This window comes from Temnothorax americanus, unplaced genomic scaffold (assembly GCF_048541705.1).
Source record: "Temnothorax americanus isolate GAGA-0224 unplaced genomic scaffold, ASM4854170v1 Scaffold6, whole genome shotgun sequence".
NCBI lineage: Eukaryota > Metazoa > Arthropoda > Insecta > Hymenoptera > Formicidae > Temnothorax > Temnothorax americanus.
The window spans coordinates 212,541-235,490 of NW_027509751.1; the positions used below are offsets into that span (position 1 = coordinate 212,541).

Consider the following 22,950-nt stretch of genomic DNA (forward strand, 5'->3'; position numbering starts at 1 on the left):
GGGGCGCCCTTAGGGGATGTTTCTTTCGGTCCTGAACGCTGTTTGCGTAATTAACCGATTAAATCGCCGTGGTCCCTTTACGACGGATGATAGAGGCATCGGAATTGCCGAGAATTGAGTGCCGGCGACGAACCGACGATTCACCCCGTCTGCAAATTTCATCACGCTCCGATACCCGCGCGTCGGATGTAATGGGACAAATTTTACGCGCGTGCGGTTCGGGTGTGCGAAATTATTCAAATCCCGATGCGTCGCACGCACAAATTTGCGCTCCTTATAGACGATATCTTTGCACCGCGATAATGAAACGCGAATGTCAAATTCGATGCAAGAATATCACAAAGGTCATATTTAGCGTTTGTAACAAGTTTGCAAATTATAAATTCATAAAAGTATTCATTTACTACCACATTTTAGCAAAATGATAAAAATATATCTATATATATTAAATAATTTTGCAATGTAGAATTGTTTTAATTTTTATTATTATATATATCTTAATATAAAATATTAATCTTATTTTTTAATAGTTGAAAATACAAGACTCTCGCAGTTTTTAATTTACGTCTGGATCAATTTTACAGAAAAGATGAATCGTTATATTCCTCAAATTTAATCACCATCTAGAAAATAAAATTTGTATGATTACGGGAAACGTGAAAGTATCGCGTTATCCGCACTCATAAAAGTTATTCTTAAATGTCAAAAATGAAAAACCTCGTTCAAAAATTCCCTCATTAACGCAGCCGATGCATCGTGTGATAACGCGCGAAACCCGTTTCGTTCGCGGCACACGTGCACTAACTGCGCTACGCCTATTATCGTTTCTATATGCTTCTTAGAATAAGTTTAGCATCGGGCTTTACGTTGCCGGCCTGTACAATGTTAGGAGAACACTGGAGTATTTACAGTACACACAGTGTTACAAAAATATCCATGTTGTTTAATCGTGGATAAAAAAGGTAGATAATTGTTTCAACATTGATAATTTTATCCTTGCAAGTGACTTCGTATATATATCAAATTAATCATATTAAAAATGTAAGAACGGATCTACATTAAAGTTTTCAATAAATTACACTTTAATGACATTTTAATTAACAAGATATTTAGCTTGAATATTTTTGATCAAACGAATCTTCAAGCCAATCACTCTGAAATAATATATTTTATTCCAAATAATCATTCAAATATATTTTTCACGGCATATAAGCGCGCTTTAGAGAATCTATGCAGAATCTTTTGTCAGGTATCTGGGACAAGTGTTGCCGGGGGTGAGAAAGAGCTGACGATGTATTCCGACCGACGCCGACGGTTTTGTCGGCGAGTACTTATACGGCGGATCTTGAAGCGACGAAAGCCACAGTTCCGGGCAGATTCATCGATTCAACATATTTCTTTCGTGGAATGGACACGACTTATTTACTTCTTAAGGAATCCGTTAATTATACCGTTGAGATCTTCAGTGATCATTTTTAATTCATAAGTCTAGCAGTCTCTCTTTTAATATTATTTATAAAAAAAAAAACGTTTCACGAACTGTTCCCAAAACGACGAAGAGACATTCACTCTCGCAATCACAACCGAAGCGGACGATAATCGTACGAATTCGAGCCGGTATTTTGTCTGGAACATCAGATTGCGCGTTCCCTGTGCGCACCGAGCATTTGCGTGGCCAACCTTATTTCCGCCGGACGATAAAGAATACCGAGACCGAGTCTCGTTGAATCCAGAGCCGTAGATCTTAATGTAACATAACGTATATACACGGACATAGACTCCCCCTTGAAACAGCGTTTCCGGTGCCTCTGAGAGCGGAAGTTTTCGTAAACGTATCGTCGGAGAACTCGCTCCTTCTGTCTAGCGAATTATCAGCCGATTTACCTAAGACTAACAAGCACCTGATCGTTTCCGTCAGTTGAAAGGCAACGCATTAAACTCTGTCTGCAACTTTTAGATATCGCAATAAAAATAATCGTAGATCTGTGTTCGTGCGTGTGTCAAGATGTTAATTGATATTAATTTAAATGTTAATCTTTAAGAAATATCTTTAAGAAATATATAATTTAGGTAAATTTTTCTCAAGTATTACTAATACCTGATAAATAAACGAATTAAAACATGGTAGATTTCAAGTGGTTCTTCAATTATAATCCATTTTCATTATCGGATTAAACGCGTCTGAAAGCACATTGATTGGCGAGAACCCAATTACGGAAGTTCGTCCACTAACGCGAACTCTTGAGAAAGTTTACGACGAAAGTGGACAGATTTCAAAAACACATCGCGAAAACACACGTTTCACAAGTAAATTCGATGCATGATTACGCTCGCAATATATTGAACAATTGAAATAACGATAAAAACGATAAAACGTTGGCGGAATTTTAAGTCCATTAAGTACAGCATTACAAAATAAGTTTTAGTTTTATCCTAAAACTCCAAAAATCCATGGACAATAGTTAGTACAAAGTAATAATACATTTTCATTTTCAAATGTGCAAGAAACTGAATTAATAGATTACTAATTAAATAGATCAACGTGTAACCTCAGTAATTGCCCTTTTTCTGTGAAAGTAATAAAACCACTATACATGTATGTATAATTGCAGTTCGCCCAGAAACGTTCTTTTTCGATTAAGTTCCCCGCTCGCTTCTCTTGCGGAACGGCAAATGAAACGCGGCTATATACGCACACCCGGTTTCCGTTTTGAAGTGGACGCGCGAAGCGATGCACCACGATGCAGGCACACAAACGGGGATGAACGCATCGCGGTCAGCAAAAGGAATGCAAGAGGCCAGGAAACTAAAATACAGCGGGCTAACATTAGACGGACGCTAGGCATCCGTGATATTTTATTTTTATGATTATGTTGCATCCCCGTCTCCCTTACCTTGCCGAAAAGCCGGGCGTAAGAAAAGCAATGTTTTAAGAATGAGACACGTCGAAATGTTGTTGGCCCCGGTAAAGAAACAGACCACGGAAAAGGGAATTCGCGCCGTTCTGAAAGAATAAGTCTTCCGAGCGGGTCAAAAATATATTTCGTAGAAATTATACAAATAAGGAGTAATTAATTTAGCTACCTAATTAACACGCGCAAATGAACGTAAATCACGCAGCGAATCTATCCTGGATAGTAGGGTATTAAAATATAATGAAACGTAATTACCTATATGTACATTTGACTACATAATGTTGTTTATAAAGCGTAACGATTATTGTGGAAATTTAACGGATTTAACGGATTTTCGAGCGAGTTACAAAGACTTTCCCACTGCCAGGCGAATAAAATAAATAAACCGAGTGAATAAAAAATGCAGACCAAGGACGTCGAATCCTCGGACAGTGACGATCTGTAAGCGTCGTTGTTCCAAGAGACCACCGCGGGAAGAATCGGTCCGAACGCGGCCTTCGTGATGCTTCAGTGGAGCGAATGAGCATTAGGCAATCGAATCCGCCCGTAAATTGCGTCGCGGAGTGAGGAACGATCTTGCGTCAATGTCGATCAACGGAAGAAGAATCATCCAATTTTGTAACAGACGATTAATAGCCGATCGACGACGACGCCGACGCCGATGCCGAACAGTCGATGGCGCCGACACGCTCTCCGTGCGATCGAATCGCGAGAATGTTCTTCGTTCTTCGGTGTCGAATCGTCTATGTCTATAAGCAGATAACCGGAACGCTGCGGAGGTTCCGCATGAATCTCCGCAATAGCAAAGCATTCTATATACGCGTGTCACAGTGGAGGTCGACGAGAAGTTGGCTCAGAGGCTCAATGACAAAGATTTTTTAATAAGATATTGATAATACGCAAATAAACCTGCACGAGAATGCAATAATAAGAATCAATTATCACTGAAATAATGATTGCCCACTATTATAACAAATAATTATCAATTTGTTTAACTCTTTAAGAGTTTAGCAGCAAATGTTGATAAAATTATTTGTATAAAATATCTCTTATACAAGAGACAATAGAAAACATAATTTTAATTCTTTTTGTGGTAAAGAAGATGTGGGACGCGTTTTATATATTACTCGGCCTCAACGAGAGCTGGATATTAATAATGCACAATAATAAATCATCAATCAGATTGTTCGATTTTTGATCGCTTAGAAGACATGGGTATGTCGCATATATGGCTCATTCGCGTAATCTTGTCAAGTGATATATGTTCTAATCATTTGTTCCGGAAAAATATAGTGACCGATCTTGTGGTGTTAAGAAATACTCATTAATCTTCTATCAAGACGCGATCCAATCGTGACGAACGTCTCGCAAGACCGATATACCATGCATTTGGCTGAAATTTTGATTTATTTTCAGATATCTGCTCTGAATAAACGAGAAAGTACACGTGATAGACGCAAGACGGCGGAAGACGCAATTTGTGTTGATCAATGAAAAACCTATGTAAATAAAGTAATGACTGCAAATCCTTGAGCGTTTATAAAAAAAAAAAGGAAGGAAAACTGGGGTCCTGACATTTCGCGACAAATTTTTTCTCAATTTTGCTCATACTGATATCACGCTCAATCGCATTATCAGCAGCTACTTAACAATAATTATGTGTTCAATTATTCCACTAGCCTTTCACTACCCCCTCCCATTGCAACATGTCTAGTAACTGTTAGCACGTCATTTACTTCAAAGGATTTATATTATTCGGTTTTTCTATACAATATCGTTGCCCGTTTCTCACTATAATGCGAAATTTTGCGTAAAATAAAATTGTTTATTTGTGAAACATATAATATCTCCGAGAATATCTCTTTCCCCATAATATTTCAAATAAATGGATATTATTCTGGAAATTAACATTTTCTTTTCTATAGTTCAAGATGTAAAAATTTTTATGATGGAACAATAGTGTTAAAAACATAGTGCTAATAGATTGGAATAAAAATTTTTAATATTTTGTTAACAATTTACTTTTGGGCGTAGAATTTCGATTTTTTAGTAAAAATCATTATGAATTATCGGTCTCTGCATGATGCTAGATATATGTAAACTGCAGCGGCTCGACAATGACAGATAAATCTACGCGTCATGGCAACATATTATCGCCTTCGCCGATTTAGCATGACGAGATGAAGCGCCATTACGTTATTGGTCGTGGCCACACGCGGAGATAACCCATTCCCAGCTTTAATCCATCACCTTCGGATGCCTCGAGACGAACTTTAATTCTACGGTGTTACGTTTAACCGGCTATTCGACCGGCTTTTACGGTTTTCTCGGACGGTTCCGCGTTTCGGTACTCCGCGCGAATAAAAAAAACGTTCATCTACTCTGATTCGTGCGATTCGGTTCTCAGATGATATCCAGGAAACGCACGGTATTGCCGTGGCCGCGGCACGCCATATCGAATCCGCGGAAAATCAGTCGACGAACATTACAGCCCGCGACCGCACAAAGGTCGCGGAGAGTTAATTGAATTTCGTGCGATACAAGCACGAGAACTCTCTCCCAGAGAAGCTCTAAACGACTCAAAGAGAATCGTTGCAATGTTTTAGGGGAAAAAAATATAGTATTCTGTTAATATTTTAAAAAAGAAATAATTTAAAGGATGTAGAATCTGCCGTGTGGTACCGGGTGGAGGAACAAAATAAGCATGAAGGAGCGCGCGCGGCTCTTATCAATCGATTTCTTCCCCGCAACAATTTGCGAAGTAACGCGGATACTTCTGCGCGATGTTTTTGCAATATCCACGGATAATAAGCTTTCTTATTAGGGCGCCGTGCACGAGATCTTGCACGTGTATAGCCGGCACGTACATTCCACGCCCCATTCTCTTAACGGTTCCGCGATCTCGACGATGACTATCGGTTCGGTTCGAACGGAGCAAGAAACTTCCGGTCACCGTGAGAATCCGCGGCATCGATAGTCGTTTCCGTTATCGTTTCACCTCCTCTTCGTGCATGGGTATTCACTTTTCCTTATTGTCTCAAATCCGTTGCTTATCTCGCGATTGATTCTTAAAGGCTTTGAAAACGCGGTTACAAAAACGTCCGCATGCGGTGGGCAACTACTGCAATGTCGTCCCAGCGAATTAACTGCATTGGCAGTCGGCTGATTGGCAGTTGCATATTATTTACTTACTTTCCAATCATGTTATAATGTGATTATCTACTTGGCAGTCTAACGCGCGAATGTTTATACCTATATATACAATGCCGGTCACTAGTTTGCTAATATACACGATATTTTTATTCAATCTTTTATTTTTCGAGATTTTTTAATGTAATATATTTTTACTATTAACTTGTTTATTGTATTATTTAATAAACAGAACTCAAGCTTAGTTCAATTAAAGAGAAATTAAAAAATTATTAATATAAATAAAAATAAACAACTTTCATTATTATATTCATAACGTGGAGAAAATTCGATCGTGTTAATAATGCATTTCACGAATATTTCTCGTTCTGCATGCTAAATGGATGATTATGCGCCGAAAGAAGATATCGGAGTTACGGAAATGTGCAAGCGCATATATGCGTTTCCCGTTTCCTCACTACAATCGTACTAAATTATGACGTCTGAAACGCGAAAAATCGTGTGAATATTTGCTTGGAACCGTTTATCCCGCGCACGGTAGAATATTATTGATCACATTTCAGTATCCTAACGAAAGAATGGCGATCTACAGTTACCTCTTGCATTCGAGATTGCCGAGTGACTACCGCTTCCTCGATTCCGGCATCGCGATGGGCACACATCGATCATAAATTTTCTAAAGATATCACAACAAAACGTTCACGCGCGTTACGATCGGCAATTAAAAAACACTTGCCATTTATCACGCGCCCGTTGGCATCGATGGGGACGCTATGGGTATCCATCATGGTTAGATCGCGCGCGCGCGTAAAAGCCGCGGAGAAAGGACCATCTTGCGTTCGTGCACATCCATCGATTTTCCCTCCTCTCGAATAAAGCGCCGCGCCGATCCGCGTGAAAGACAGGACGAAACGCTCCGATGGCAGCCTTGAAGCCGAACGCGGAAGACAATGAGGCACGGTCTTCGATGCAGTAACATCCGGCTACGTTTTGCGACGCGTTATTGTTCACTCTCTGGCCAAAGGGCAGATAAAGGTGAGTTACGTGAATGACGGAGAATATAACGTTGATTTCGCTTTAACCCTCGTTAGAGGCGACGTTTCCGGAACTCGTGTCCGTCTTTGTGACGACCATGGCAACGCGTATATTAGGAAATTAAGAAAATGGCAAGTTATCGATCGCGAACGCGAAATGTCACGCCGGTGAATTTCACGCGTCTCTCTTTCTTTTCGCAATGGGTAATTGGCTATGCTTTTCCACTTGAACGCCTACACATCTCTATATATGTGCTATATTTCCTATAACTATACCGGAAAGTCTCATACAGATACAGACATAAACACGAAGATTTAGGATGCATAAATAAAAATTTTTACATTTTATATCTTATAAAACTGATCTCGAAAAAGACACATTATAATACATAATAATCTTAAGACCGTTTATAATAAGATTCTGCGAAATTAATTAAAAACAGATTAAAAACGCATACAAAACTGCTTTGAGGCTTTGGTCCAGACGTTGGGGATGAGAGCGTAGACGTTCAAGAAATTACGCAGAATTACTTATTATTGATTAGCTCTCCGTGATAGAGCGACGTGGTACGTTCGGCATCCAGATGCGAAAAAAAAAACGGCAACGAAGAAATTCCGTTTCAATGCCTCATAGTAACGCATCTAATTATACACGGAATGACTTGGTAACAAGAAAGCTTAAAACAAACGTTTCCGATAAGATCGCTGGCGACGTACCAAAAAACAAACGATGTTTATCGGTGTTTTTTCGTCAAATTGCTAAACTACCACGCAGGTTTCCTTATCTGGAATCAATATCTCGACAGGTGCCAAACACTAGATATTATTACATCTTGTTTTCTCTATTAGTTGAATCTTTTTTCTTTCTTTAGGGTATTTAAAAACTACTCACTTTTCGATTTATTAAAAAACTTAAAATAAGTATAGTTGAGATAAAATCTCTCATAAATTTTATTATTAAATGTCATTCAAAATTAACGGAGCTTATCTTGATAAACTTGGGATTCAAAAGATCTAATTAAAGATATTGATATCAAGGATAAAAAGTTTCTAAACATGATGTATCCCCAAACTTTCATTGAGCACAAGTTGAGCACGAGAAAGTGATTTTCTTGAAAATCAATGCAAATCTTAGAGCACGCATCCCGTAAACATCTCGTTAGTATTATCCACCATGAATAACTGATTTCGCAAATTGAATCGGCGGTAATTTTACGAACGTTAGGAAAGTGTACCGTTAGAGCCGATTATAGGAGAAACGGGTCGATCGAACGTATAAAATCGCGCGCGTTCGGTCGGCCGAGACAAGAAAAATACGATCGGCGGAGCGAAGGGGCGGAGAAAGAAGAAGTCGCGGGACCCAAGTAGAATTCAGCCGATGCAACTATCGGCGCGAGAAAGGCGCGTGTAAGAAACACGGAGCCCCTCGCGTCACGAATCACCGCGTTAATAAATCGCCGGGCGATGAAAAAAACGTATGAAACGGAAAGAAACGGCAAAGCGGCGCGGCCGGCGCGCGGCGCGGCCGCGATTGGATTATTAATTTTTTTCAGATTCGCGACACGAGGCGAGAGGAGAGTCGCTTGACAACTTAATAGCCGGTCTATTGTAAACGCATCGATAATGCGCATTCATTAGCAGCGAACAAGTACGAAACATTACAGGTTGAGCTTTTTATCTATTTTTCCATTGTATAAATCGTGTGAAACTAATTTGAGATAAACATCGCCTTTATAATTGTGTTAAAATGTCAGTAAGGTCGCAGTTCCAAGCAACTAAGAATCCAGAATATTATTTCGAATTATCACTTTGTTCAACTTTGTATAGACTTTAAATTTGTTATGAGAATATTTTGTGAGTTGAGAGATTGTACAAAATATTTAAAAGTATAAGTTGAGAAAATGTAACGCTCCTGATGAAATGTTCATCGACACTTCGTATTTGATTTAGGAACGCGGCGCGAGTGAAAGGGCACGCTTAGATTTTCGTGCGGATACGGATGATTAGGAAGCCTTTCTCTGGCCAGCGCGTCGAGCACGGTTTTTCAATGTCGTGGTGAATGGGATTTGATGGAGCCGCGAGTTTGAGATTCGACGTACACCTCTATCGCGGCGGACTCATCGTCTCTATCAGGGAATCGCAGTCGTACGTATATTCCTTTCATTCGCACGCGGCCTATTGTGCTTAGAAAGTAATCTGTGGAACGGTGAAAAGGTGAAAATGGATATGAGCCTCTCACGCTCGGCTAGGCGCAAGAAAACTAGCACGAAATTCAAACCGACGCGCCGAGGGCATTCTCGGCCGTCACAACCGATTGGCGCATAGAAAGATGATTAGGAAGAAATCTCGTATCGCGCGTACGGTCCGAATCCCGCGAATGATATGGTATTGCTCGCGCGGTGAATGACAACGCATACTTGTAAAATTGTCGAATCGATTTGCATCGATAACTCACTTTTAACAACATGCGTATATTCATATATCCTGCGCTCGTATCTTTCTTAATGTTGGCACTGGTAAATCGTAAAAATACAATCGCATATTAAAACCCGTTCGATTCTCAACAGTGCGCGACGTTATAAGCGATGCTTCCAAAAAAAATCCAGATAATCTTTTAATTATCATTAACAGAATTTTTTGGCGGTAATTAATAGTAAAGTTAGAATTTACATCCGGCAAGTTTCGCCAATTATCATCGCAAAGTGACGAGTGTCCTTGGTTTTTTCGACGAGTGCAATGGACCGTGCAACGTACACTCGCGGTAGTTGCATCGCGTGTTGCACGTTATTAAGTACAATTCCGAGGTGTTAGCCTCGCGATGGTAGGTATATACAAGATAAGTATACTTGCCCGTGATGAGTGTCCTACTCTGGTATCATCGCCGTTTCGCGGATCATACGCGACGGATTGATTTGTAACGCATCAGCTTTAGTAAAGGAGAAAATGGAGACGATGAGCTCGTATCGACATCATTTAAATCGGATTATGGATGTCGATATCGTGAGACTTACAAGTATATGTAATCGATAATTTGCTTTCATTGACGCGTATCGCCGGATTTTATAATATGTACACGCGCTCATGCATGCATGCATGATAAATGCACATTTAATGTATTATACATATAAAGAGAGACGGATAAGAGGAAAACGAGATAACAAATTATAAAAATATAAAAAAATATATATATATATGTATATATAATATATACGTGGCGACGTATCACATGTACAAGCAACGTTGCAGGATATTAGCTGTGATGAAATGTATGTGACAAAGTAAGACCGTTGCAAGTATTTCTCAGCATTCTGCGTGGACAATCGAGCGCAACAAATAGCGCCTTGAGGCGAGTGGAAAATCAATGAGCGTCGTAGAGCGTCATAGTTCAACCGGCGAATCGTTAATTTATCAGTGCAATAGGAAACACTGGAAACAGTCGTGATTTCGCGCCACGCTATAGACATCGAGTCTTACACTTTTTTTCGCCATCGGATAAATGATAGACTTGCCGACCGCGTTTCGGTCGGTGAACAGTTTTGTGTTGTTCGCGCTGCAATCAATACTCCTCTTTTTCTTTTGGTATAATCGGCATCATTCTAGCCAATGGATAAAAATTTCCAGACCAAACTCAACCGCTTCGGTTGCCTTCCTCCATTTATCGTGCAAATGACCATAGTAACCACCCGGCGAAACAGAGAGCGATTCCGTTATTACAGAAGCCCGTGTATCAAATGCAATTTTTGTAATACGAAACTCTTTAATTGCGTTAATGTGGTGTTCGGAAAACTATTAGCTATATGCGAAAATAAATAGTATAAAGATTTGTACTTGGCATTAGAGACTCGACAATAATTTCTGAGTTAATTAAAAAAAAAAAAAAAACCATTTTTTAGCTTTTTTTTAATTATACATATTTATAGAAAAATTCTAATTGGAATAAAATCCAAGTATAACTCGATGGCCTACCAAGAGCGAACAGAACATACAAGAGTCATCCTATAACGCACTCTTTTTGATTTACGCTTGCGCAACTGAAACTTTCTCGTTCTAGTCGGCCCATCAAGCGAGACGGGATCTCTAAGCCGTCCAAATCCATGATCGATGGATAAAGGGTTATTCATTGAAGCCGAACGGAACAAGAAAGGATGATCCGACAATGCCGCGGTATTTGAAATTAATTTAACGATATATATGTATTTAAAATTGCAGGGTCGAATCGAGATATTGAGGAACGCACCGTTAGTCACATCACCGTTAGTCTCACTTAAATTATTTAATTCTCTTTCTTTCTAGATAAAATTTAAAAAACGATTTGAACACTTGGGATCGAGTGACATTGCTGTGAACGATAGACAACAGTCACAAGTTTAAAAATACATAAGTCATATTAGAAATGCCAGTTATTGTTAAGATATGCTAATGTACTGCTACATTTAAAATATGGCAAGACTTTTCGATCAAAGTCCAATATTAATTGAACACTTTTTTAATACCTTTGACTGCTAACATCACCGCAATGCGGCCCTGAGAACTTGTGAGAATATAGTTGAGTAATTTGGTCTTTTCAAGACGAGATGCGCGGTCGGCGAAACAAAACAAAAGCCCGCTTTAAATCTGAGCCGTTACATCTCCGGCTCTCGAAGGTAAAACGCGCGGAGATGAAGAAAATGATGATCGGTCCATATTCAGCCGCGCGCGCGCGCGCGAAAATCACCGCGGGCGTGTGATTAATGCGGACGATTTTTCTCGGAAAACGCGCGTTTATCTCTAAACTTTCTAACCGCGAAAGTGCGCTTCTCCTATACAACATCCATCTTATTAGAGAGGATAATTAAAATCTCGACGACATCCTGTATTTAAATACAAGTCGCGCTGGCAATACCCGCGCGAATTTCTAACCGCAATGGAGTAAAACTCTCGTAAGAACTTTTAGGCGCGTGTTAACAAAGCGAGAATTTCAGTGTAAACGCGATCGCGTTCGCGAAGACAATTGTTTACGTTGCGAAAAACAATTTTTACTTCGTAATGATAGTTTGAATGTAATAGTGAGTTGAACGTAACAATTTATTATAATTTGTATGTTTTATATTTCAATTAATTTGCACTAATTTTTATTAATTTAATTTTTATTAGAGATAAAATATAATTTATATTATTTAATGCATTTATATAAGAGATATGTTAATTAAATGTTTTACGAAACAATGTTTGTAAAATAAGATTTCTTTTCGAATTTACGAGCTTCTCGCAGTTGCATTCGCGTTGAACGTGATAATGTGGTTTTCCGCTCATCGCGCGGTGTTATCTTGAAACAAACCATATCTTGCGTGTGCCTCGACCACCGATCGTCCTAAGCATTCTCATCGAAAAATAATCGTGAAGCGAATACTTAAACGCACGAGCAACGGTATTTAACCGTTCGTTGTCATCTTTATCGGCGCATTATCAGAAACGCCATAAACTGCATTCCGAGACATATGATTCATGATTAAGAATAATTTATTATCGCGGATACTATCGCATAAATTTTAATATACGTACAATATTTGCTCGCATTATTCACGCATGAATCACTGAAAATACGAGTGATATCGATATGTCTCCAAGAATCCGAACGTTCTCTTAACCGCAAACGAGACTGTACTAAATAAAATATTCCGACATTGTGAGATAAAAAAAACGAATAAAATGTATAATATATATATATATATATATAAGTCAGACTTTTCTTCGTCTTTTTAAAAGATTCCTCTTCCACCACGATTAATAATGTCATTCGATGTTATCTTGAGGAAAGCAGCGAGGATTAATTTCGCACTCGATGTGCGAAGTGTTACGACGTATCTCGGCACTTCCGGTGGCAGAAAGCGGCCTTATAACGGATTAAGTTTTATCGGGAACGGCGTATTTTCCAGAAATCGCGGCGTGACATTCGATTTCCACCAATTTCTGGAGTAGCTTTAACTCTAGATCGATCTAAGGATTGGCTCCAAGTAACTTGGCGGTCATGCTGCATTTGAGGCAAATGCATCAGACTTGTTGGCAGCGGAGGCAAAATAAGGGTGAAAATCGCACGGGATTTACGACTTACGACCTCTTATACCTAACGAAGCCCGAGTTTTCCGATAAGCGAAGATTTGACCAATCGTCTTGTGAACACAAGGTTGTGAAATCGAAGAAATGGATAACTATATCACCAGGAAGTATACGCGATGGTTATCCGTATGCAGTTGCACGATAATGAAGCGCGAGCAATCTCACTATCGCACACTCTACCTTCACTCAACTCACACATACATTTTATAAAATAAAACTTTATATAGATATACTATTTCTAATAACATTTCTAAACTTTCTTGATACTGTCGCTCTTTTAACTTATATATGCATTTATATAATACAAAAGCTGATAGAATATACATTAAACACCTTACGTCATAATTTTTAGCATTGAAGAAATTCTTTCCTGTATCCTTATATCTCCTACTCGGATATATAAAGAAAGTTAAAAAATAAAAAATTAAATTGATTTGAAGTTTGCGAAAATTGCATTAAAACCACCTCCGATATTTCACAGCGAAATTCCTGATAATCTTGCTATTAGCGAAGGAAATCTGCAAATTCGCGAGAGACAACCATAGATTCGTATCCTTGAAGTTAAATACATTCTTAATCGTTAGAGCGACCATTTATTGGAAGGTATATTATTAGGATTATAGCGCTTGCTGAATAAGAAGATATCCTGGATGATAAACGCCGCGGAATCCCCAGTGCAATTAGCAGTATTTGTTAATCCATACAATTAAGACGACCGACGAAATAAGACAGTGTCCTGCGATCGTGCAACTCGGCTCTTGCTTTTACAAAACAAAAATTTATATCGTTCGTAAACGTTATCCGTTATCCTTACGAAAGCCTTCGAACAAATTTTAATTAAAAAATTGATTCTAAGAAAAAAAATTAAATTTGGAGTATTTTCAATGTTAAATTCAGGTGAACTTCGCATTCGCTTCGGATCGCGCACCAAAGAATTTCGCAGAAATTTGCGTGATAGGACTTTCTTTTGCTATAGTTTCTAATAAGCTTTCTTGCCGGATAAACATTGCTCCAAGCTGTACGTAGTTATGTGCAGCGCGGGCAATGAAGAAAGAAGAAGAAAAAAGCAGATCATCGCGAGGTTTGAGGGAAGAAGTATGTCGGTAGCGCGATTTCCTCGCAAGAAGACGAGGGAACGAGCAATGAAGTATAACCGTGTTTCGTGTTTCTTCACGTCTTCGGGAAGCTATAAATTCCTGGGAGATTGCTATAGGAACGGTCGTTAAACGAGCAGTATCGTATGTCGAGAAAGATGTTTATCGAATGAGTCGCAATCAAGAATTTAGACATAAAAAATTGAAGTGTTAACGAAAATCACACACATGATGCATTATTTTTTAAATATATACACTTTAATCTGAGAAAAACGATTATCTGGAACAAATGTTGTGTTATTAATAATGATTTAGCTCACGCGATATACAATATTATCAGCAATTCAATAATTTATCATCGTGTTATCATACTTGGAATTATACTTTCGAATGTGCCCAGGTATCACCTGAACTGATGTGTTTCTAGTTAACGGTTTACCTCCCACAGCACGTGTCGGATAAAATACAATGTGGTTTATCATATTTGTAACTATACGGTTCGAATGTCGCACTTTCTTTCCGAGTGTCATTTACGATCGACTCGTATCGCGGAAGTAAACCGATTTCTATAACTGGCTTCATTTTCCGACGATTCTAACGTTACAATAATATACATTACGTTGCAATCACTACGGAAAACTACGGACGTATGTAATAAGCGTATATTAACCTATTATTATGTATACAAATACCGCAAGATGCTTCACAAAGCGATAGTTACTTAATGTATCTCTTTTTTTAAACTAAATTAAGTTCACGGAATGTTCTACTATAATAAAAGTCTAATAAAAAGTTGATCGACAAATGCGTCAGCTAAATCTTTCCTTACACGTGCGATTGCGTAATTTTAATCACAAATATAACTGAGACGTGAAGCGTCGTGTAACATTGACGTTCGCACCTAGATACACACGATCGGCCACGGTACAACGGTATTCGTCGGGCCTTAATGTTCCCGAACGAAAAATAAGATTCTTTTAAAGCGACCACGCGGTATACCGGTTTACTGTTAAGTAATTTATCCCGGAATGCGCAAATTTGGCGAAACGCAGCGAGAACGTCGCATGGAAATGGGTTTTTAGAACGTAAGTGTAGAAAGCGTCCGCGACTGCCATTTTTTTACGCGAAAAGAAACAGCCCGCTTTTGTCCGGTATCGACATCCAGTCGCTACGACATTAGCTAGCCCGAGTCAAAATTTAACCCTCCGAATACCCTGCGTTTACTCGAAATCCTTTGAAAGAGCATATGCCGCCGTACTGTGCACCCTGCTTATAACCTATTTGGACTCTACTTTCAGATTTTGTCATGAAAAGATCACTCCTGGGAACCTCCTCAAACTTCCTCTAACTATGATCGAACCTCCATTTAATCTCGTTACAATTCATGGCTTGTGCGATGACTTCACGTACCCTTCGTAGGCGTCCTAATGTTCCGCGCTCACTCCGCAGACTCTCCGTACGCGTCCTAATGTTCCGCGCTCACTTCGCAGACTCTCCGTACGCGTTTCATGTGTGCTCTCCGTTCACCCTCCCTACAATTCGACGTAGGCATCTATTCCCGTGAGCCTCCGTGTACCCTCTGTAGAACCTTCGAAATACTTTTTTCTAAAACTTCGATAGAGCCTCCGTACACTCTATTCCCGTAAGCCTCCGTGTATCCTCTGTAGAACCTATAATTGTCTATATGTTGCCGACCCATAAAAGTAAAACGTTCCCCAAAATATTAAGAGAGAAATTTATTCATCATCTGCAATAATATATGATAAATGGCGTGTCTCCGTGCCAAAAACAGGTCAGATTCCGCTATAAAAAAGATTACGTTGCAATGACAAGTTTGAACATTTAAGATAAAATTTTCAAAATTTCAACAAAATATAATGTTGTATAAGATCACTGAATATATAGACCTTTTATGTATTATTTAAATCATAGTAACACGGCAGGCAACTCGTTTTTATGTTTTATAATTGTATTTTATATCATATTTTACATTATGTGTCAATATACAATCATGTGTCAATAGATAAGTCAATCAAAAGAATGTGATTATATAAATGCCACTTATACCGACGAAGCACGCGGACGGTTATGATAAGAAAGAAAGACGCGGTAATTGTTTACACTTTACGCCGTTGAGCCGCTCTGCGCGCGTGCCGCGCGTGGCGCGGAAAAGTGCGTTTTGACAAATGATAACCGCCGCGCGCGGCACCATATAGCCCAGCCAGCCCAGCGGTGTGTTGCTGTTGCTATACGTGCCCTTGCCAAGACCTCCAGTGATACCGGAATATTCGATCCTCGGGCGCCGGTGATGAGCTCTATCGCACGACACAGTCGCACGCCGTCACGTAAGAGAAACAGGAATTTTCTCAGAATAAATTGGTTCAGCTGCATGACGAACTTTTGGCTCGGGTCAGTTTTATTGTAGCTGGCCGGGCATTTTCACGCATACTCGCTATATATGTCCTAAGAAAGGACATCGCAAGCTAAGGTAAGTGAAAGTTATATTAAGAATTGAGTGTCCCTCGGATACAATAGTGACAGCAAAATATTATACGCTACAACATTGTACAGATCGAATGGGTTTTCCAAACTTTAAAACACAGTTTTATTCCTTGTTAAATAGTGAAATCATTAAAATCGAAATCACATTATCATAATTGGTTAGGACACCCGCACAAATTGTTGGGGGTTCCAGGTTCGAATTCTGGCTGAGGTGATATTTTTTGCAATAATTTCTTTCTAATAATTTGATTTTGAATTTAATGATTTTACTATCTAACGAAAAATAAAACTGTGTTTTAAAGTTCGAAAAACCCATTCGGCGCGCAGTTACTGAGTTGGAAGATTTATACATCATGGCCAGTTGAGTCGATTAATAATTTTGTTACAGTAAGATAGAAACTTTGAAATTATGTAAAAATATAATACAATTGTTTGCCAACATTTTTTTGTTGCAGATTTCCGATTTCTATAAATCTCCCGGCAAAGACAAGGTAAATTGTTTGATAAATATTGATTTTTGCTATTGTTTTGTATATGTTATTATAAGATGATGTAATTTGAGCGCATTTTTAGGATAACTAATTTACGACATAGACCCGAGTCAAAATTTAACCCTCCGAATACCCTGCGTTTACTCGAAATCCTTTGAAAGAGCATATGCCGCCGTACTGTGCACCCTGCTTATAACCTATTTGGACTCTACTTTCAGATTTTGTCATGAAAAGATCACTCCTGGGAACCTCCTCAAACTTCCTCTAACTATGATCGAACCTCCATTTAATCTCGTTACAATTCATGGCTTGTGCGATGACTTCACGTACCCTTCGTAGGCGTCCTAATGTTCCGCGCTCACTCCGCAGACTCTCCGTACGCGTCCTAATGTTCCGCGCTCACTTCGCAGACTCTCCGTACGCGTTTCATGTGTGCTCTCCGTTCACCCTCCCTACAATTCGACGTAGGCATCTATTCCCGTGAGCCTCCGTGTACCCTCTGTAGAACCTTCGAAATACTTTTTTCTAAAACTTCGATAGAGCCTCCGTACACTCTATTCCCGTAAGCCTCCGTGTATCCTCTGTAGAACCTATAATTGTCTATATGTTGCCGACCCATAAAAGTAAAACGTTCCCCAAAATATTAAGAGAGAAATTTATTCATCATCTGCAATAATATATGATAAATGGCGTGTCTCCGTGCCAAAAACAGGTCAGATTCCGCTATAAAAAAGATTACGTTGCAATGACAAGTTTGAACATTTAAGATAAAATTTTCAAAATTTCAACAAAATATAATGTTGTATAAGATCACTGAATATATAGACCTTTTATGTATTATTTAAATCATAGTAACACGGCAGGCAACTCGTTTTTATGTTTTATAATTGTATTTTATATCATATTTTACATTATGTGTCAATATACAATCATGTGTCAATAGATAAGTCAATCAAAAGAATGTTGATTATATAAATGCCACTTATACCGACGAAGCACGCGGACGGTTATGATAAGAAAGAAAGACGCGGTAATTGTTTACACTTTACGCCGTTGAGCCGCTCTGCGCGCGTGCCGCGCGTGGCGCGGAAAAAGTGCGTTTTGACAAATGATAACCGCCGCGCGCGGCACCATATAGCCCAGCCAGCCCAGCGGTGTGGTGCTGTTGCTATACGTGCCCTTGCCAAGACCTCCAGTGATACCGGAATATTCGATCCTCGGGCGCCGGTGATGAGCTCTATCGCACGACACAGTCGCCACGCCGTCACGTAAGAGAAACAGGAATTTTCTCAGAATAAATTGGTTCAGCTGCATGACGAACTTTTGGCTCGGGTCAGTTTTATTGTAGCTGGCCGGGCATTTTCACGCATACTCGCTATATATGTCCTAAGAAAGGACATCGCAAGCTAAGGTAAGTGAAAGTTATATTAAGAATTGAGTGTCCCTCGGATACAATAGTGACAGCAAAATATTATACGCTACAACATTGTACAGATCGAATGGGTTTTCCAAACTTTAAAACACAGTTTTATTCCTTGTTAAATAGTGAAATCATTAAAATCGAAATCACATTATCATAATTGGTTAGGACACCCGCACAAATTGTTGGGGGTTCCAGGTTCGAATTCTGGCTGAGGTGATATTTTTTGCAATAATTTCTTTCTAATAATTTGATTTTGAATTTAATGATTTTACTATCTAACGAAAAATAAAACTGTGTTTTAAAGTTCGAAAAACCCATTCGGCGCGCAGTTACTGAGTTGGAAGATTTATACATCATGGCCAGTTGAGTCGATTAATAATTTTGTTACAGTAAGATAGAAACTTTGAAATTATGTAAAAATATAATACAATTGTTTGCCAACATTTTTTTGTTGCAGATTTCCGATTTCTATAAATCTCCCGGCAAAGACAAGGTAAATTGTTTGATAAATATTGATTTTTGCTATTGTTTTGTATATGTTATTATAAGATGATGTAATTTGAGCGCATTTTTAGGTAGAAATATATCCTGGAACAAACTTTTATTTTATGAGGGCATCAAAGTGAATATTATGGATAAATCTAAAGTTTTGGACCAACAAACATCAGAGCTTGTCAATCACTGGCCTCTCCTCGTGCGGCATGCACTGATCGAGGTATATGGAAAGAATTTAGCCTTATTTTGTGCAAAAGGCAGCAAAAAAGATGGACGCCCGGGTATCGATGCCCAGTTTTATACAGCTCTTTACTGTGAGTATCTTTTGTGCACATATATGTTACAAAAAATGCTTATTTTCAACGATAAAAGTAGGGTTTAGAGGGGGACAAATAATGGTAAAATCAATTTTTCAAGATCACATGAAATTTATTGCCATTTCTTTTAAATAAAATCATATGATTTTTCTTACATGATATAATTTCTCCAATTATTCTGCATATAAAAGTGTTAAGAAAAAATTACTACAAAATTAACCCTAATCCTTCCAACATAATTGTTGTAAAAAATATTTAAATAAATAAGATTTCCAAATTTTCTTTACATTAATTTTTAGTCGAAGGTATAAAGATATAATAATTTTTGGGGAATTTTTCAAAGCTAGTATTAACATACTGAAAAACGCGTGGGACTCGAAAGTGCATGGTTGGAGAAATTAAGTGCCGCAAAAAACGTTGGAGGGATTAGGGTTAATATCTACTTTACGAGGTATTTCATACTTTATTCTGGCATATTTTAACAATAAATATAAATATAAAAAAATATAAAATATCTCGTAAACTATTGATTTTTTGATAACTTTATTTAAATACTTTTATATGCAGAATAACTGAAGAAATTATATTATGTAAGAAAAATTATATGATTCCATTAAAAAAAATGGCGACAACTTTATGTGACTTTGAAAAATGGATTTTTTTCAAAAATTGATTTTACCATTTTTGTCTCTCTATATCCTACAACTTTTTTATGGAACATTTTTTTAGAAAATACTCTGGCACAATAAAGATCTTAAGGCCGCGGTGGAATCTGCAGTCGCGATGAACGACCTGGCGGTCATCGTGGATCTTCTGGGTATTTTTACATTAAAACCAGCGATGTGGAACTTGGACCTGTGCAATTTCTTATTGGGTTTCATCAGCGATCTCTTTCAGAGTAAATATGAGATGTATATAACTGTAGCTTGCGCGGCATTGAGAATTATTCTTCGTAATTTTGCCCCAGTGATAAAGGTAATGATTGCTAGCGTGTTTACTTTCATTACTCGCAACAAAAAACTCGATCTGCGAGACGTGTCACGATGGAAGTTTGTATCAACAGTACGTTCAGAACGGATTTTTATCCAATCCGAATAATATATCGTTTAAAATTACTTTACTATTAATTCAGACATAAAACATATGTATTAAATTTTTTTTGTAATTCTTTCTGATGTATATGTAATTACCTTTTATATAACTTAGACCCCTTATAATTAGTGTCCCTTACAATTGCGTTATATATTTACAATTTAAACATATAGCTTGAAAAACAAGAAATTAATTTTTAAGTATTATAAAAATATAAAATATTAATGCTATACTTTCAAAGAATATTAATTTTACTTATATTAATATAGTTATATTAATGATATTTTCGTTCAAATACATTATTGAATGTATCTTATATTTATTTATACGCCTCATTAATTTATATTTCCCTTTTTTGTCATATATTTGCGATGTATGGAACCTATTCTCGGAGGTCACCGAGAACCCTTCTTAGACCCTAACATTTTGATATTAATTTCCCAGGTAGCAAGGTGACGTTTAAAGACGTCGTCATTTGACATTACTCTGCTATCTGGGTATCCTCACCTCGAGGCTGCGATATAGATATAAAAGGCTCGAATAATCGCGTACTAATAATGATTCATTGTTTTTGAAATTTAGTATTCGAGAAGTACTTATAGCCTGCGTTCGTTTATTCTTTATAATACACGTAACGTGTATTATAGATTTTATTTTCCCAATAGCTTCCAATGTGAATAAACGAACGCATAAGTACTTCTCGAATACTGAATTTCAACAACAATGAATCATTATTATTAGTACGCGCTTATTCGAGCCTTTTATATCTATATCGCAGCCACGAGGTGAGGATACCCAGGTAGCAGAGTGATGTCAAATGACGACGTCTTTAAACGTCATCTTGCTACCTGGGAAATTAATATCTACAAAATGTTAGGGTATAAGAAGGGTTCTCGGTGACCTTCGAGAATAGGTTCTACAGAGGGTACACGGAGGCTTACGGGAATAGAGTGTACGGAGGCTCTATCGAGGTTTTAGCAAAAACGTGCTGAGAGTCTAAGGAGGGTATTTCGAGGTTTTATCCAGCCATGCGACGTCGAATCTGCGAATTGTAGGGAGGGTGAACGGAGAGTCGCCAGACTTCGCGTAACCTCCGTAGACGTTAAATGGGTAAAACTGCCATTTGAGAAGTGACCGGAGGCTCGGCGACATAGACAAATGCTTTGTTACGTGACCCTCCGTTCATTCCGTTCAAGGAGAGTGTGCGATCGCAATCTCGGGCGTTACGGAGGGTCTATTTTTTGACTCGGGAGCACGTGTAAATTTACAAGTCAAAATTCTAACTACGCGTGCGTTTCGCACGAATAAAAAAAAAGTGTATCCGGCAAAATTAAATTCACAATTTATCTTCGCAAGTTATGAAAAAGTGAGTGAGACCACTGTACGACTGTGTACGGCACCTTCAATCAAGATTTATAAAGACGTTTCAAACCGCTCGATCGTTAAAAATATCTCAAAAAAGAGTTTCGCGGTCGGAGTCTACAACTTTGCATTCGCTCACCAGAATTGATTGATGGTGCGCAGAAATCATCGTACGAAATGATTTGCGTGCAACATGTGGAAAAAGGGGGCGCCGCTACAGTTGTTCTGTCTCATTCCGCTCGATTAAACGCGAAGAAGTCCGCTCGGGTTACCGATGAAACGCACCCGGCCAAGCTCGGTAGGCCCGCTAGCAATTACAACGTTTCCCGTCATTACGACGCAGGTAAGCGAAACCGATTTTCATGCGACTTCCGCCGCGATCGGACGTGCAACGAGCTCCGGATCAATTCCTTGCTACGATCAGAAGGCGGGAAACCCTCTCATCGGCCCTTTATCGCCGTTAATTTTCAGTATTACCGTATCCTCAGTTACTCCCAGCAATCTCGCCCGGTATTGCACTGTAGAAAATTATAAGCGCGTGAAAATTAACGTCTTTCAATCGAAATTAATGCTTTGAGTAAATGATGAAACAGATTCGAGTAAGAGGTGTGTCAAATGAAAAATAGATATATCTATATCGATTAAAAATACGTTTTAGAATTTCATGTCTTGAAGCTTTTATGATTTTGCTGTTATGAAATTTGAATAATTATTGCTGTTATGAAATTTGTGAAATTGAGAGGACTCTAACCGGCAGTACGTACTGTGTTAGTCGTAAAGTTTCCATAGAAATCTGTAAGAACGGCATGACAGATTAGTTCCGATACGCTTGCGCAAAAGGCCGATTCTCTGCGGCTTTGTTTGTCGACGTATCGTCTCGATAAAAGAGGCCCGTTCATCGCGCGTCTTCGTACCGCGAGTACCGGTATTAGAAAATCACTCGCGCGTATTCGTGGGGTATCGGATTTCTTATCGAGAG

General features: G+C 38.5%; 1 protein-coding gene across 1 annotated transcript; it reads left to right on the forward strand.

Moving 5' to 3' along the window:
* Positions 1 to 18,549: 18,549 nt before the first annotated feature.
* LOC143905184 (uncharacterized) lies at positions 18,550 to 21,714 on the forward strand. The gene is made up of 4 exons (XM_077420404.1): positions 18,550 to 19,198; positions 19,281 to 19,514; positions 20,247 to 20,415; positions 20,485 to 21,714. Exons 2-4 carry the CDS (start codon positions 19,470 to 19,472, stop codon positions 20,613 to 20,615), a joined length of 345 nt encoding a protein of 114 aa, XP_077276530.1. The 5' UTR covers positions 18,550 to 19,198; positions 19,281 to 19,469; the 3' UTR covers positions 20,616 to 21,714.
* Positions 21,715 to 22,950: the final 1,236 nt, after the last annotated feature.

Excerpts from the sequence above, each read along its gene's own strand:
- LOC143905184 (XM_077420404.1), top strand. The coding sequence starts at position 19,470 with ATGGACGCCCGGGTATCGATGCCCAGTTTTATACAGCTCTTTACT. Across the intron at positions 19,515-20,246 it reads GTTTTATACAGCTCTTTACT|AAAATACTCTGGCACAATAA; the intron begins GTGAGTATCTTT and ends ACATTTTTTTAG. Across the intron at positions 20,416-20,484 it reads CATCAGCGATCTCTTTCAGA|TGATAAAGGTAATGATTGCT; the intron begins GTAAATATGAGA and ends ATTTTGCCCCAG.